Source organism: Pangasianodon hypophthalmus, chromosome 6 (assembly GCF_027358585.1).
Source record: "Pangasianodon hypophthalmus isolate fPanHyp1 chromosome 6, fPanHyp1.pri, whole genome shotgun sequence".
In the NCBI taxonomy this organism is placed as follows: domain Eukaryota; kingdom Metazoa; phylum Chordata; class Actinopteri; order Siluriformes; family Pangasiidae; genus Pangasianodon; species Pangasianodon hypophthalmus.
The window spans coordinates 25,401,160-25,418,855 of NC_069715.1; the positions used below are offsets into that span (position 1 = coordinate 25,401,160).

Sequence of the window (17,696 nt, forward strand, 5' to 3'; positions counted from 1 at the left end):
AAAAAAGGAATAGGAATAGATATTCAAAGCATTTAAGAATTTCCTACTTTTCTCACCAGAACCTCAAATTGTTATCATTTCTATTAAAAGGACAGAAACATGCTCAAAGATACATTTAATTAGAGGATGTGAGGAAAATTACCCATGTAAATAGCTAGCTAGTGAAGTTTTACTGTACAGTGCAATGCATAAAATCATGCAAATACAGGTCAAGAACTTCAGTTCATGTTAACATCAACCATCAGAATGGAGAAAAATGTGATCTCAGTGATTTTTTTTTTTTTTACTGTAGCATGGTTGGTGCTAGACGGGCTGGTCTGAGTATTTCAGAAACTGCTGGTCTCCGTGGATTTCCATGCATAATAGTCTATAGAGTTTACACAGAGTAGTGGGGGAAAAAACAATCTACTGAGCGACAGTTCCACAGTCAGAAATAGCTTGTTGATGAGAAAGGTTAGAGGACAGTGGCCGGACTGGTTCATGCTGATAGGAAGTTCACACACAGAAACTGCCAAAAGATTGGGAAAAGACCACACAATTTTTTTTTCCAATCTTCAACTGTCCACTTCGGTGATTCTGTTCTCACTGTAGCCTAGGCTTTCTGTTCTTGGTTGACAGGAGCGGAACCTGCTATGATCTTCTGTTGTTGTAGCCCATCTGCCTCAATGTTCCATGTATTGTGCATTCTAAAATGATTTTCTGCTCACCACAACTGTAAAGAGTGATCATTTGAGTTACCTTAGCCTTTCTGTCAGCTGGAACCAGTCTGGCCATTTTCCTCTGACCTCTCTCCTCAACAACGTGTTTCCACCCACCAAACCTTTTTGGTTTTTGTTTTTGACACCATTCTGTGTTAAGTATGGTGAGTGCATATATACATAGATAGATATAATATATACAGTTAATCTCTGGAAAATTCTCTGACATATAATTCAACAATATAATTCAAATTAAATGATTTGGTATCAATCTGGATGCTGGATTCAGTTTTCAGCCCTGCAATGTTCATTTTTACAGACATATAGTTCATACACTATGAACAACATTTGTTTAAGAAAAACCTGAACACCCTGATGCTGGTTGACAAGAGCCATGATTTTCACATGAAGTTTGAATTGTACACAGTGGCTCAAGTTTCCTATTTGCATGATGCAAATAGCTAGAGTGGCAAACTAAATAAGCAATATTTAGATACCAAATGTGGAGCCGGTTTAGTGTTGCAATGTTAAAGGAACATGTGCACATATGGCGAAGTGATACAAGATCACTGGAATGTCTTCTTCCATTTACATTTTTCTCAGATTTTCATGAACAATTTGCTAGTATATCCACCACTGATGTGCCTCAATCTTGACTTCAGTCATAAGATTTGCTCAACTGATCAAAACATGACATTTCATGCCAAGTCTATTGCTTTCAGATACATATTACAAAAGATCCTTTCTCCAAAATATATTACCTATTGTGTCCAATTCACAGCTGGCATTGAGAACGAGATTGGGAAGGTCAAATGAAGCATTACATTCTGTTTTGCTCAGGCTAATACAAAGTTTAGATTTTAGGATTTGTTTCAGTATTAACTGATAGTTGAGGTTCTGTGAAAAAAAAATGTATGGAATAAAACACTTGTGTAATGCAGCCTGACATGAAGCATAGTTACTGTTACAATCCAAACGTGATTATTTTCCAATCACAGCACATCCAGAGGTGTTTTATTCCTCGCATACCACAGCGATTACAAACTTTTTATTAAATAAACAACACATCCATGAAGTTAATTCCTGATATCACTTACACTGTAAACAGGTTTTCCCTCAACATTCTCTCTTTTTCTCTCTCCTTAAGTTAATAAGGCAAAAAAAAAACCAGTTGGTCGTGTTACTGAAAAACCAGAAAGCTAAAGTCCTGTCATAAAGACAAAGCACTGCCACCAGAGACTCTATCCTCCTTAGAGAAAACTTCATATCGACAGGGATGTTTTTCTTTGTTAAATAACATGTTTTTTTTAATCCATCTTAAATTAGGTGGAGTATCCACCATACAAGCCCCTGTGAATTAACACAAAGACTTGTAGGGTGGATATTTTATAGTTACTATAGAAACTACAAAGTATCTGATTGAGAACATTGATATAAACTTTTTGCCTAGGAATCAGAACTACTGTTGAAGAAAATGATTCAACACCTTTAGACCAACCAGAATCGAGAAGTGTACAGCGCTGTACCATAAGCAAATAGGTTAAATACAAATATAACTTGTCTGATTAATCATACATAGACTTCAGTGAACGTCCAGGGCTTGCTGAAGCACTTCCGAAACAGCAGGGATCAGCCTGTCTGCATAGTCCCTGAGACGTGTGTCTCGCATGATGGAATATGTTAACAAGTTTTCGCTCGACACGTTTCTGATGTGATAAATGTGGGCGATCTCATGATCCACCCTGACACTATCATTCACAGACTGTAGAAATCCATGCACTGTAGTACAAAAGACTAAGCGAGGATTTACTATCACTTTAAAACTATTGAACTCTTTGGGGTCGTTGCTTAACCTATAGACATGTTCTAAGACGTTAACTCCCATAACCGTCTTCCAGGAGTCTGGTGAATACTCTGGCTTCAAATCAGCGATGGAAAGGGGGAAATAATATGCCTCAAATTCAAAGCCCACCTCCTGATTGTATTTCCTCTCCAATTCAGGCAGGAGTTCTGACCAGGTTGTGAGGTTAATAGGCAGAATGAATTCATCCAAGTCTTGCAGAGCTACATAGTGACTCTGGTACATGTAACGATACACACAATCATTGAGCGCCGCAATTTGCCCGAAGTAATGCAGCTCTCCTGATGACAGCGTCTTATTCCAGCCTCTGGACACATTAATGTAGGACGCTACCTGCCAGGGGATGATCTCCACAAAGTTCTGCCTGATGTAGTAATCCAGGACCTTCTGTGTAAAAGGATGGCAGCTAGTTTTGTAAATAGCTACCTTCTGGACACCGAGTATCTTGAACATCTCCATGGCCTGCACAAGCTCCAGCACATTTGCATAATCAAACATGGTAGAAATGCAAACTGTAAACTCATAAGGAAAGACCTCCTGTTTCTGCTGATTCCTAACAGGTTGGAATGCGTGAGTGTCTTGAGAAGATCCATCCTTTTTAGGTGATTGTGAAGTTATAGCCACATGTGTTGGTGTTGTACATGTTTCCGGTACTTGGCAGGTGATATCAGCCGTGCCATATTCAAACCCAAAGTGATCAGAGTGAATGCTGTAATTCGCAGATACGGACACATGTTTACCGTTGCAGCACAGCAAGCAGTGATACTCTGTGTTTTCATTGCGAAGTACTATAGCAATTGTACGTATCATTTTCACCTCCTGACGGTGCTCTATGTAGGAGCCGACCATATATGTTTTAAGATTGTTGACTTTAATGATCGGATCATTTTGTACTGGCACGTTACATGCCATCAGCCTCCATCTCCAGTCAGGGTAAGTAACAATAGGTTTATAATTCTTGAAGATAATTACTCCAGTAAGGAATATGGGCACAATAAGGATGAGCGGGAATAAGAGGATCCTTGGAAAAATGAACAGCTTTGAAATCACTGCCCTGTGAAATATCAACAAGAAATTCAGGAGTAATCGGAATTGAGTAGAATTGGTGCATTTTTTTGCAGCACTGTAGAAAAATCTCTCCTAATTAGTCCCATGCTAAAAGATGTTTTCCCTTTTTTCATATCTTTTCACACATTATATTAACTTCAGTGCATGTCAAACCAGCAGTTAATTATAAGAATTAAAACATATTTAAATACTAACCTGTGAAGAATTGAATAAGGGCTCCCCAAAATGAAATGTCTAGAAAAGGATTAAGTAAATAACAAAATAAATATATAAATTTTGGCATTAATGCATTCTGAACAAATAGGAAACCTTTAAATATAAGCAATAATAAATAGCTTTGAAGCTCAGTACCTGTGGCAAGTTGCAGTCAGAGTGCCCATCTGTCCAGTGTCAATCTCCCACAGCACTCACACACACACACAAACACACACACTTTGTTTCTTTATCTCTGAGGGCGGATCTTAAACAATGTGACAAATCCTTCCACACACAGCCTTCCTCACATTTTCATTAAAGGCGGCTGAGACAATGGGCCTTATTTATCAAGGCAGATACAAATGGATTTGTTTGTATGTAGGAGCAATTACAAACATTTTGTATTCTTGAAAATACTGTAATTTCCCAAAAATGTTCATGTCCTACTCATGCTTCTGAGTGTGTCTAAATTTACACAGGAAAAGACAAACCTCTATTGATCGACTTCAAATCATGTAATTTGCGTTGATTAATGCACAATATATGTATGTATATATATATATATATATATATATATATATATATATATATATATATATATATATATATACAGTCATGTGAAAAAATTAGGACACCCCATTAAATATTCAGTTCTTTATTAAGAAATGTCAACATGTCAATTTCTGATCTTGTTTTAATTTGTACCTGTAGATGAAAGTGATGTAATTGCATGTAAACAACAAAAATCACTTTGTTTTTACTTATTAAACAAAAGAAACTGAGGAAAAAGTTAGGACACCCTATTCCCTAATAGCTAGTGTTTCCCCCTTTAGCTGAAATAAGCTCAATGAGACATTTCTTGTAGCCATCTACCAGTTTCTGCCATCGACTGGAAGAAAGTTTCCCTCACTCCTCAATGCAGAATTCTTTCAGCTGTGTGATGTTTGAGGGGTTTCTTGCATGCACAGTCCGTTTCAAATCACCCCACAGGATCTCAATAGGATTTAGGTCTGGGCTTTGACTTGGCCATTCCAGAACTCTCCATTTTTTACTTTTCAGCCAGTCCTTGGTGGATTTACTGGTATGTTTTGGGTCATTGTCATGTTGCCAGGTCCAGTTCAACTTCAGCTTCAGTTTTTTGCAGATGGTCTCACATGTTCCTCAAGCACCTTCTGATACAATGTAGAATTCATAGTGGATTCTGTGATGGTGAGCTGGCCAGGTCCTGCTGCAGCAAAGCATCCCCAAACCATAAAACTTCCTCCTCCATGTTTCACAGTTGGTATGAGGTTCTTTTGCTGAAATGCTGTATTTGGTTTATGCCAAACATGCCCTCTGTTAGGGTGTCCAAATAATTCAATTTTAGACTCATCTGTCCAAAGCACATTATTCCAGAAGTCCTTGGTCTTTGTCTGTGTGTTCTGTGGCAAACTTCAATCTTGCCTCATGTTTTTCTTAGACAGCAAAGGTTTCCTCCTTGCACACCGCCCATGATAATTAAAGTTGTGCAGTCTCTTTCTGATTGTAGATTCATGCACTTTGACATCAACTGTAGCAACAGCTTGCTGTAGGTCCCGTGATGATTTCAGGGTTTTTGGAGACTTCTTTATGCATCTTGCGGTCTGCTCTTGGGGTGAATTTGCTTGGACGGCCTGACCTGGCCATGTTGGCAGTTGTTTTAAATGTTCTCCACTTATAAATGATTTTCTAGACAGTGGAATGGCTAATTACAACTTCTTTTGAGATCTTAATTATATCCCTTACCAGACTCATAAGCATCAACAATCTTCTTTCTGAAGGCCTCAGAGAGCTCTTTGGATCTCACCATGGTGATACCTCTCACTTCAACAATTAAGATCAAACCAAACTAAATATCTGAGGTTTAAATAAGGCAAGCCTCCTTCAAAATGCTCTGTAACGACATTCTAATCATTTGCACCTGACGTGATACACCTGTAGGTGATATAATAATAATACATACATATATATATTAATATTACCTTTAAAGCATTTAGCAGATGCCCTTGTCCAGAGTCCCGAGGCCCACAGCGCCATGGCGCATACTTCCGTGTGTCAGATGTTTGTTTACCTTGCCATGTGTGTTTTGTTTTGGTTGATGTCTTGTCTCTTCCCATGTCTTGTCACTGATTGTCTTCTTTGTGTGTCTTGATTACTCGAACCTGTTTTCAGTTGGCCCCTTTAATTTGATTGTGTATTTAAACCCCCGTGTTTCTTTGATCACCTTGCTTTGCTTACCTGACCTTACCAAGCTGTTCATTCTGTGTATCAATATTCTGGTTTTGATCTTGCATTTTCTAATTGCCCTGTTACTGTGGTTTGCTGACCACTTGTTTCCTGTTTACATCTTTGCCTCATGATCTTGATTTGTTTGTCTACTCTGCTAATAAACTCTGACTGCACTTGCATCCGTTGCAGTCTACCCATTATGAGAAATGAACACTTAATGGATCATCCTCACTGGTTGCAGATCAGTGTTCTGGAAAGAGCAGGGAATACTAAAAGTAAATTACAGAAATTTTATGTGATGTGTTTGTGATAAGTGTCCTGCACAATAGCACAGGAAACTACAATGCGGAAACTATTTGTCATGTTTATCACACAGAATTCCCACCAAGAACTGAACAGCCAACCAGCTGAAATGTTCGTGTTTCATTCAAATTGTAATGTTGTGTCAGTTCAAAACAAAGTAAATCAACAGAAAAATTGAAGTTTGAAAAGAAGCTATGACAAAGAAGTTAGGCTATACTATCACTTTGTTTTTTCACAATTAATATCTGATCTAAGTTTTGTTACTTACTATAATGTAGCACACTAGATGTATTGGTGCTATAGGTATTGGATGCCTTTTAAATGGATTTGTCTTAATTTTGTCCACTATATGTAGCGTTTATTTGTGTGTGCTGAAAGTGCTTTGTGGAGTGAAATTTTAAAGTGAGTGGGAAGAGTAGCTCTGCATTACTACAGTTGCATGCAAAGGTTTGCACCCCTGTAAAAAGGGAGGGAACAGTGACTCAGTTAAATTGTATATTGCCATGCAGATGGCACCATTTCACCTGTATCAAGTGTTACAGGATTAGATATGGGTTGGAAGTAAACACATTTGTTACTTGTTATGTAAATGTTATGTGACTTATGATGCACACACCTTCAGTACAAAATTCAGTTTCCCCAAGACTCAGAAGCATTTTGAAGTTTTGTTTCCTGTTTAACGTTACCTACAGCCAAAAGTTCTTAGCAGGTCTGAACAGCGTGAACTACAGACATGGACATTTCGCCAAGAATTGCTCTTTACTTGAAATCCCTCTAATTGTATATTGTTTAGATATAAATTTAACTAAAATAAATGTAATGTAAGCTGCAAAGGGAGGTCATTTTTGTGTCAGTTACTATAATATTATATTATTACTATACTATAATATTACTACAATATTCTTCAAATCTAAAATCAAATAGACTGTCTACAATTAAGAGTAAAAAAAAATGCATGTGTATTTGTAATAGCTGAGCTAATCTAAAATAGAAGTAATACATGTGTTTGAAAAGCATGTGTGCTTTTCCTTTTCATCACCGGAAACTCAGCTCTCACCATTTCTCATAAATGGACTATACAGTCAACTCCAGAGTAGCTGACAGCCTACATGCAAATCTGCGAAAATAAATGTAAAAAATAAGAACATATGTAATGACTGACATTAAATTAGTGAGTGATAATGATGTAGACATATGAGGACAAAGAGTTCAAATCCAAAAACTGAGATGGCCATTGCAAAACAATGATTTTGTATTACAGAATTATTTCTGATTTGATTTGCATGCTTGTTTTTACACTCTATAAGTAGACCCCTTTTGTGGAAGATAAGAACCGTTAATTATCCAATGACTCTTTAAACAACCCTTGGCAAATGCCTTTTCTAAAAGTGTATGGCCATTGTCTTATCTTCCTGGCAGAGGCAATCAGGTTTTAGGCTAATGGGTTTACACAATTTTTATACACACAGTGTATCATATAAACATATAACCATGTTTTGTTTGTAACTAGCTCGGTATGTTGTATGTAAGTATACTTTTATATACCTTAAAGCACTACCAGATACAAAGCCTGTGTGATTACTCGGCTACATGACATACTGACCAGAATGTCAAATATTTGATAAATGATGATGCTGTATTAAAATATATTCGAATATACTGAATATACAGAAGTTTTTTTTAATTAATTGTATTTGATAAAACAGTGGTTGCAGTAATCAGTCAAAGAAATTATTCGTAAACATGGTATTAGCTTCCACTGTAATGCTGATGACACAAAGTTGTATGTTTCAGCAAAGCCAGATGATAGACACTGGCTTAATAAAGTTGAGGAATGTATAAAGGTCATTAGAAACTTGATGCTTATTAACTTTCTCTTACTTAATTTTGACCAGACAGAAGTACCTGTACTAGGACTACATGCAGCTAGAAGTAAGCTTTCTGATTACATAATAACTCTGGCCTTTCTGTTTCATCATGTGCAGCAGTAAAAGTCCTTGGTGTGATTATTCACTCCAGTCTTTCATTTGAAGCTCATGTAGATAATATTACTAGGATAGCTTTCTTTCATCTCAGGAATATTGCTAAGATAAGAAATATAATGCCACTACACAATGCAGAAAAATTAATTCATGCTTTTGTTACTTCTAGGTTGGATTAGTGTAATACCTTGCTGTCTGGATGTTCCAGTAGATGAATAAACAAACTCTAGTTAGTCCAGAATGAAGCAGAGAGAGTCCTTACTAGAACCAGAAGATATGACCACATCACCCCTATCTTGTCCACATGCATTGGCTCCCAATCAAATTTCGTAATGGTTATAAAATACTACTATTGACCTATAAAGTCAATTTGGTCTTGTGCCACAGTACTTGAGCAAACTTTTGGTCTTTTCCTCACCTACTTCGAACAAAAGTTGCAGGCAGCAGGGGATAGAACTTTCGCTTATAAAGCCCCACAGTTATGGAACAGCCTTCCAGTTACTTTTTGGAGCTCAGATACAGTCTCAGTGTTTAAGCCTAGGCTGAAAAAATATTTGTTTAGTCAAGCCTTTTGTGAATTTTTTTTTTCTTAGGTAAAGGAGCAGGTCTGGAGGGTTCACAAGCATAGAGTGTTGTGGTGAACTGGGATGTTTGGATGTTGGCCCCCCCCGCCCTTCACGCATTCACTCAGTTTGTCGATGATGGAGTGGCCCCTTTATATCCTAGGGTGCCCTCATGTCTGTGTTACCTTCTGGCTCTCCCTTTTAGTTATGCTGTCATAGCTAGTCTTGCCAAAGTTACTGCTTGCACTCTGCACGCAAAGTACTTTGTCCTTAGCCATTACGGGACAAACATTTACCTAACAATCTCTCCCTCTCTCTGTCGAGCTACACATGCTACCCCTGAGATACCAGTGATCCTGACCCCTTCTGTTCCCAGACCTGCCTGACCCATCCTGCTGCCCTACTTCAGGTTGGAGTTCTCATTGGTTGAGTTTGCTCGCTGCTGCTGCGGGTGGCCCCACAAGGATGGCCTGAAGATCAGTGGAATTGCTGGGGATGGTGCCATTTGGGGGCCGTGGAGATGGCTTGGACATCTCATATGGGGAGTTGTACTGTGATGGCTTGGGACTATGATTGCTGTGGTGGCTTTGGGGCTGCGGTTGCCATGAGCAGCTTTGTACTCAGGTCTCCATCAGTGGACATTGGATAGGTTCAACAATCCGGACTTAATGTGAAAACTGTAATTAATATACTGGTTGCATAATTGCACTATTTGTCCATATAATACACAGTTATAAAAGGGATTTATTTATAATTGCATTATAATCTGTTAGCACCCAGATGAGGATGGGTTCCCTTTTGAGTCTGGTTCCTCTCAAGGTTTCTTCCTCATATTGTCTTAGGGAGTTCTCCCTTTCCACCGTTGCCGCTGGTCAGTCATGAACGTCCTGCAAGGATCCATCCTCTTTAGATGTTTGGGAAGTAATCTCCACATGTGTCAGTGTTGTATACTTTTCCGGTACTTGGCAGGTGATATCAGCTGTGCCGTATTCAAACCCAAAGTGGTCAGACTGAATGTCGTATGTAGCGGGTACAGACATGTTCTGTCCGTTGCAGCACAACAAGCAGTGATACTCTGCATTTTCACTACGAAGCACTATAGTGATTGTCCGTATCATTTTCACCTCCTCACGGTGCTCTATGTAGGAGCCGACCATAAATGTTTTAAGATTGTTGACTTTAATGATCGGATCGCATTTCCAAGTGCATTTATAAAACCCCATTGCAGGCCTACTGAAACAATACAAATATAAATAATAAAGAACATCCATAATGTAGGAAATAGTGAATTTATGGCATCATCTCACGTTTAATTTGCCAATAAATATAGAAACAAATAGGTTTTCTCACTAAGACAGCAGTTTAAAAAAATATACAAATAAATAAATAAATCAACGTAGCTTTACATTTAAAACGTTATAGCACTGTCGCTATAATTAGTCCCAGCTTAAAACAAGTTCAGAAGTGTTTCTGACATGATATATAATTAATAGTACAATAGCAGGCTATGAAGAACAGAACAGACTACTGTAAAAAAAAAAAAAAAAAAAAAAAAAGAAAGAAAGAAAAAAACAGTTATATGCTGCTTATCTATATATGGTTAGGCACTCATACATAAACTCATGCATGAACAGAAATATATAGGTTAGTTTGTCAGTGAGCATTAATGGGGATTAACCAGATAGAAAACTTGGAGATAGCAATAATAAAATGCTTTAAAAGCCCAATACTTCTTGAGAGCGTGCGGGTCCATCTTCTCCTGTGCTAGTGTGTGTATAGGAGTAACACACACACGTGGCCCATCACTTTTTAATACGAAAAAAATAAAATAAAATAAATAAAAATATAGAAACTGACCCAAACGCTTTACAAAAATAGTTTATCAAACAAGCCATGATATAGATCACCAATGTATTTATATATAGGCCTATATGAAAAACAAACAATCAAACAAACAAATAAAACTACTACTACTAATAAAATCATTATTGTGGCATGGGTAAATATTATACACTTGTTATACAGCAGCATGCAAAGATCACGTCTTGGCTTGTTTTTCTTATAACGGCCCCCAACTATATCATCGACCACAAAATACCTTGTGGTCGATGATATACTCTGTATTTTTTCACTTTTGGAAAGGAAGCTACGCCTATGAGAGTGAGAAAGAGAGAGAGAGAGAGAGAGTGTGTGCGTGTGTGTGTGTGTGTGAGAGAGAGAGAGAGAGAGAGAAAGAGTCTGGGTGTGGGTTTATACGCGTTTTTAGGGCAAATTACAAAAACTGTCTCTATAAATTGTTTAGGCTTCTTTAACACTTCAGAACAATTCCAAACGCCCTTCTGCTTTTAGCAGAAAAAAAACTGCATTTATTCATCTTCAGTAAACACTTTATTCTGGTCATAAAGTGGGATATATTTGGCCACGTCTAGACGACTGGGTCACGGCATCTCCAAAATGGTGGGTCTTGTGGGGTGTTCCCGGTATGCAGTGGTTAGTACCTACCAAAAGTGGTCCAAGGAAGGACAACCGGTGAACCAGCGACAGGGTGATGGGCGCCCAAGGCTCGCTGATATGCGTGGAGAGCGAAGGCTAGCCCGTCTGGTCCAATCCCACAGAAGAGCTACTGTAGCACAAATTGCTGAAAAAGTTAATGCTGTCTATGATAGAAAGGTGTCAGAAAACACAGTGCATCGCAGCTTGCTGTGTATGGTGTTGCGTTGCCGCAGACCGGTCAGAGTACCCATGCTGACCCCTGTCCACTGCCGAAAGCGCCTACAATGGGCACGTAAACATCAGAACTGGACCATGGAGCAATGGAAAAAGGTGGTCTGGTCTGGTCACATTTTCTTTTACATCATGTGGACGGGAAGAGACAGCACCAGGATACACTATGGGAAGAAGGAAAGCCGGCGGAGGCAGTGTGATGCTCTGGGCAATGTTCTGCTGGGAAACTTTGGGTCCTGACATTCATGTGGATGTTACTTTGACATGTACCACCTACCTACACATTGTTACAGACCCCAAGTACACCCCTTCATAGCAACAGTATTCCCTAATGGCAGTGGCCTCTTCCAGCAGGATAATGCACCCTGCCACACTGCCATAATCGTTCAGGAGTGGTTTGAGAAACATGACAAACAGTTCAAGGAGTTGATTTGGCCCCCAAATTCCCCAGATCTCAATCCGATCGAGTATCTGTGGGATGTGCTGGACAAAGAAGTCGGATCCATGGAGGCTCCACCTCTCAACTTACAGGACTTAAAGGATCTGCTGTCTTGGTGCCAGATACCAGAGCACACCTTCAGAGGTCTTGTGGAGTCCACGCCTTGATGGGACAGAGCTGTTTTGGTGGTACATGGGGGACCTACACAATATTAGACAGTCGGTTTTAATGTTATGGCTGATTGGTGTATATTGTCTGTATTTATTGACTTTGCACTGTCTGTGCAAAATGTCTGTGGTCTTCTGTGAACTCACTCACAAAAAAGCACTAATATTTTCAATGTCAGCTCCCTTCTGCTCCCTCCATGATTTAAACAGACCATGACAGGACAAAAACTGACCAGATAGTCACACAAATAATATGTGGTCAGCCAATAAATGTGCCAATAAATGTGGAAAAAGCTGGGTGTGCCTAATAAACTGGCTATTATGTTTATGTACTGTTACCTAATCATACATTGTTCTCCATTGCTAAATAGCTGCTGAAATCTTTTCTTTTTAATCCTCCCACCATTCAGTGACAGAATTTCTGTTAGACATTGAATTAGCATATAGCATATTAATGGTTTACACTTCACAGGAAGTTGTGCACATATCACGTTTTACACATAGGTATCACGGGATTCAATAATACTGCAGATTGAACAGAGTTTCAGAGTTTAATTGTCTATTACAACTGAGGTTGCAGTAATCAGTCAAATGAAATAATTAAAAACATATTTAAAAGATCTGACGTAGCCCAAATGGAAAATACATACAATATTCTGTATATACAAATACTGTGGATAATTGCTATCTCTCTCTCTCTCTCTCTCTCACACACACACATACACATACACACACAAAACATCTTATTCAGGAAAAGAAAAAGTCCAGCACTCTACTGACAGCAGGGCGGATGAGGCATTATTAAATAGTATACTTCATCTGTGTTCAAAAAAATAGAGAATGCGTTGAGATAAATTGTTGTCATTAATAGTTATTTTCCACAAATAGATTTAATAAATATATACTCTCACTTAGAATTACATTTTAGTTAAATACTATAAAAATCTCATTTTTGGCTGATCAGCTCTTTCAGGGTATGTCAGAACAATATAATCCAATGACAATTTAGGGAAGACAAAGGGTATGTTGTCTGCATTGCTTCTGGTGTTGCACCAATGATGAGTTAAAAACACTGCAGGAATGTACATTGTACATAGAGTTATGGCAATCTGACAAATGGCATTTACACTGAAGTGTGGTAAGTGTCAGAGTCATCTGAGTTCAACCTGACCCATATCACACTATGGAACACCATATTCTACCTTACAGAGACCATATGTGAGTCATGACATCAACCAGAACTTACAGTGTGGGGAAATAAGTATTCAGACACTTTTGTTTTTGATATTTAACTTACTTCCTGTGAATACATTTACTTTAAATTTACACACAAATGTCTTTTGACACATAATTTTCCTTGTAAGGCCTTCTTGAGTTATGCTGCCTTCACGTGCTATCGGAATTATTGTAAATACGAGTATCCCACTAGGAAGTTGCACATGAATGACCCCTCAAGTCGGAATTACGACTGGGAAACTCTGAGATAATTTTGACACCCAAGGCTCCAAGATGGGAGGATTCCTACACTTTCAACATGGTGGAGGAGAGTACAGTTTCTGTACTGACAGGTTTTGTTCATTTTTCTTTTAGTCATATTCATTTATGTGCTATATCAGCAACCATTCTATGCATGTTGTACATTATTACACCATGAAAATTTTGACCAAATGGAATTTGACCAAAATTCCATTATGGTCATCAAGCTACCTAGCTGAGTAATATGTGTTATGGTGTAAAAAAAAAAAAAAAGTAAAAGAAAAAAGGAAAAAGAAATATGTATGAATGAACCTGGCGTCAGGCATGTTTCATGTTCTTTCCGACAACAAAGCATGTGAACACGACATATTCGTAATTTCCACTTCAGAAATGGGAAGTAGGATAATTCTGGTAGCACACGAAGGCAGCATTATTTTGGCTGTACATCGCTCCGTTCATGTTTCCTTCCATTATGTGTAACGCCCCAGTAACGCTTCTAGAGAAGCATCCCCAGGTACTTCACGGTGGATATGATGTTCTTGGGATCATACACACAACTCTTCTTTCTCTAAACATAAAAAGCTGAATTATTTCCAAAGATCTCTATTTTTGTTTCATCTGACCAGAGTATATTATTCCAAAAGAGATCTGATTTGTGTAAATGCTTTTAGACGTGCTTCTCTGTGCTTTTTCTTTATGGCAGACAAGTTTTTCATGGAATGTAGGAATGGAGATGACTGCAGTGCAACTCATTGCTTATTATTCTCTATGTTTTTGCTTATGAATACATACAAAGTCAAAAGACATTACATGTGTGAATTTGAAGTAGATATATGCACAGGAAGTATCTTAACAAAAAATCTGAACGAGTCTGAATACTTATTTCCGCTCATATATTTGAGTTAATACTGGCCCAAAACTGAAATTTCACACAAATAATAGATATAATTGGTTGCAATTTTTGGTTGTGTTACTTGAATCTTTTATAAGCTACAGAATCAAAAGGATGTATGCAAAATACTAAGAAATCTAGTTGGATACAGTTTTGATCACATTTGATCACAATACTGCTTTTTTGTAAATAATGTGCCAGTGGACGTTAATAAGCTTTGTGTTACCTTGGCTGACAACTTTCCCAGCATATTTTTAGATTCCTGAATAAATACTTAAAGCTATCGTTTAGATTATCAGGGTCTGCGGTTCATTTCCTGTGCAAAAAAAGAAAAAGACCCATACTGCTTCCTGTCTTGCACCATTCAGCTAAACTTCCCTCCAGCTAAATTTATTAGAGCGCATTTTGCATTTTTAGACAGTGTCATGGAATACTTACATAAAATTTCTTTTTTTACTAAACTTATAATCAAATTTAGTATCTTCTTTTGTTAAGATTTATCAAATCTATTAGTTATGCACTTTAGTAATTGCCTAGTGCTTCCTCTAGGACTTTAGAAACGACCGGGATCAGACTCTTCGCGTAGTCCCTGAGATGCGTGTCCCGTATTTGGGAACGTTTTGCCACAATTTCATTTGGAATGCTTCTCATGTGATACATATGGGCAATGTCACGGTCCACTCTGACAGTACGATGAATGGACTCCAAAATGCCGTGGACTGTAGCCTTGAACACGAAGCGAGGATTAACAATGACTTTAATGTTATTGAACTGGTTAGGATCATTGCTTATTCTAGTGATATGTTCTAAAATGTTTACTCCCCTAACCTTCTTCCAGGAGTCTGGTGAATACTTAGCGCTTGAATCCTTGATGGAAAGAGGAAAATAATGATTCTCAAATTCAAAGCCGCCAATCTGATTGTATTGCCTCTCCAGTTTAGGCAGGAGCTCTGGCCAGTTTTTTGATTTCATAGGTAGAATAAGTTCATCCAAGTCTTGCAGAACTACATAGTGACTCTGGTACATGTAACGATACACACAATCATTGAGTGCCGGAATTTGGCCGAAGTAGTGCAGCTCTCCTGGTGAATCCGACTTCTTCCAGCCCCTGGACACAGTGATGTTGTGTGGTGATAGGTTCCAGGGGATGATCTCCACAAAGTTCTGCCTGACGTAGTAATCCAGGACCTTCTGTATATCAGGAGTGCAGCTGGTTTTGTAAATAGCTACCTTCTGGACACCGAGTATCTTGAACATCTCCATGGCCTGCACAAGCTCCAGCACATTGTCATAATCATACATGACAGAAATGCAAACTGTAAAATCGTAAGGAAAGTCTTTCTTTTCCTCCTGATTCCTAACAGGTTGGGATGCGCGTATGTCCTGCAAGGATCCATCCTCTTTAGGTGATCGGGAAGTGATCGCCACATGTGTCGGTTTTGTACACGTTTCCGGTACTTTGCAGGTGATATCAGCCGTGCCGTATTCAAACCCAAAGTGGTCAGAGTGAATGTCGCGTGTAGCGGGTACAGACACGTTCTGTCCGTTGCAGCACAACAGGCAGTGATACTCTGCGTTTTCACTACGAAACATTATAGTGATTGTCCGTATCATTTTCACCTCCTTACGGTGCTCTATGTAGGAGCCAATCATATATGTTTTAAGATTGTTGACTTTAATGATCGGATCATTTTGCACCGTTACACCACATGCAAAGGCTGGCTGCTTCTTTTTCCAGTGAGGGTAAATAGGCTTGTATTTATAAACATCTTTTTGTGCAATATAGATGTAAATAATGTAGATAATCAAAATAACAATGAGAAGGATGAAGAATGTCCTTGACAAAGTCCAGTGCTTTGAGGAGGCTTCTTCTGCCCTATGAAGCATAAAAAAGAAAATGACAATCAAACTTGAAAACCAAATCAAAAAGGAATTTAAGTCTATTTGTCTGGCTTCAGTCTGAAGGGAAATATACATGAAACCTGCCTTTCAAATTAGATTCTAGCACACTGACATTTGTGGTTTCAAATCCAAGTGAAATCTGCTATCCAAAAGCTATCTACTTTATAAAATCAGATTTAAGAATTTATTCACACATGTCCCGATGTTGGGAATTTTTGAGGACATTATGAGTTGGGGGTGCTAAAACTTGTATGCATGCATACAGCAATGTCATACTAAAATTTCATTTTTAATAAATAGTTTGGAGATGCATAGGATACAAATACAATCAAATAAAATTTGCTTAATATTATTTATATTATTTAAGACAATACTCACAGCCCATTGTAACAAGTTTTAACACTAAGTAAGGACATAATACTGGCTAGAAGCAGATAAACATTTTTTAGCGTAATGTTGAACATTTTTAAGGATTATTCATGTTTAGTTAATTATCAGATGATCCTGAATAATTTGGTGATTATTCTGATTGTTATGAAAACTAATTAGGAATGTTATCTAAGAAATAAACCATAATGGGGAGCGCAGTTATAGGAAAATAATTAACAATGGGTTGGCTGTCGTGTGGCCAAATGCGAGTTACAGAGTTATTGTTACCATCCTGAAGTTGATTATTTTCCTATAACAGCATATTCTAAAGTGTTTATTCCTCTTATACCACAGCAACTGATCAATTTTAGCATTTTTTTACTTACGAAGTCTTACTTTTTAATCTATTATGTTTAACGTTGTAGTATGTCAATAAAACAAGTTAGTTCTTTTAATGAATTACGTTATAGCACACAATGTGGGGAAAAGCCATGGACGAGCGGTGTATACCGGATGTTTTTTCCCCACTATGCCCTGGAAAGACAGGAACACAATAATAAAAAAACAGGGCTGCTGGTAAAAGAAGTCATTTTTCACTAATTAATTAACTCGTTTACTTGTTTGTTGGTTTTTTATTATATAACATTATTCATCTCCTGAACCAGATATCTGGAAATTTCTGAAAAGCTTACTATCTTCTATCTCCTGTGAATGAGTAAGTGAGCTACCCCCAGGAGGCCTACAGTTAAAAAGTAACTTCACAGTAGCAGTACCAGTACCATCTGGTTTTCTAGATAAACCTCTACTCTT

At 38.0% G+C, this 17,696-nt stretch overlaps 2 protein-coding genes across 6 annotated transcripts in view; both read right to left on the minus strand.

The window, feature by feature from the left end:
• Positions 1-10: 10 nt before the first annotated feature.
• LOC128318506 (uncharacterized) lies at positions 11-10,074 on the minus strand. The gene is made up of 2 exons (XM_053234680.1): positions 9,880-10,074; positions 11-3,699 (listed from the first exon to the last, which is right to left on the minus strand). The coding sequence occupies exons 1-2, from the start codon at positions 10,072-10,074 to the stop codon at positions 2,281-2,283; spliced, it is 1,614 nt and encodes a 537-aa protein (XP_053090655.1). The 3' UTR covers positions 11-2,280.
• A 2,705-nt stretch (positions 10,075-12,779) lies between these two features.
• LOC113526534 (uncharacterized) overlaps positions 12,780-17,696 on the minus strand; it is a 38,092-nt gene continuing 33,175 nt past the window's right edge. For all 5 annotated transcript variants that reach the window (XM_053234868.1, XM_053234869.1, XM_053234867.1 and 2 more), the window contains one exon: positions 12,780-16,491. In XM_053234868.1, the coding sequence (XP_053090843.1) occupies positions 15,138-16,491 (1,354 nt within the window). In that variant the 3' untranslated portion in view covers positions 12,780-15,137. The remainder of the gene's footprint in view (positions 16,492-17,696) is intronic.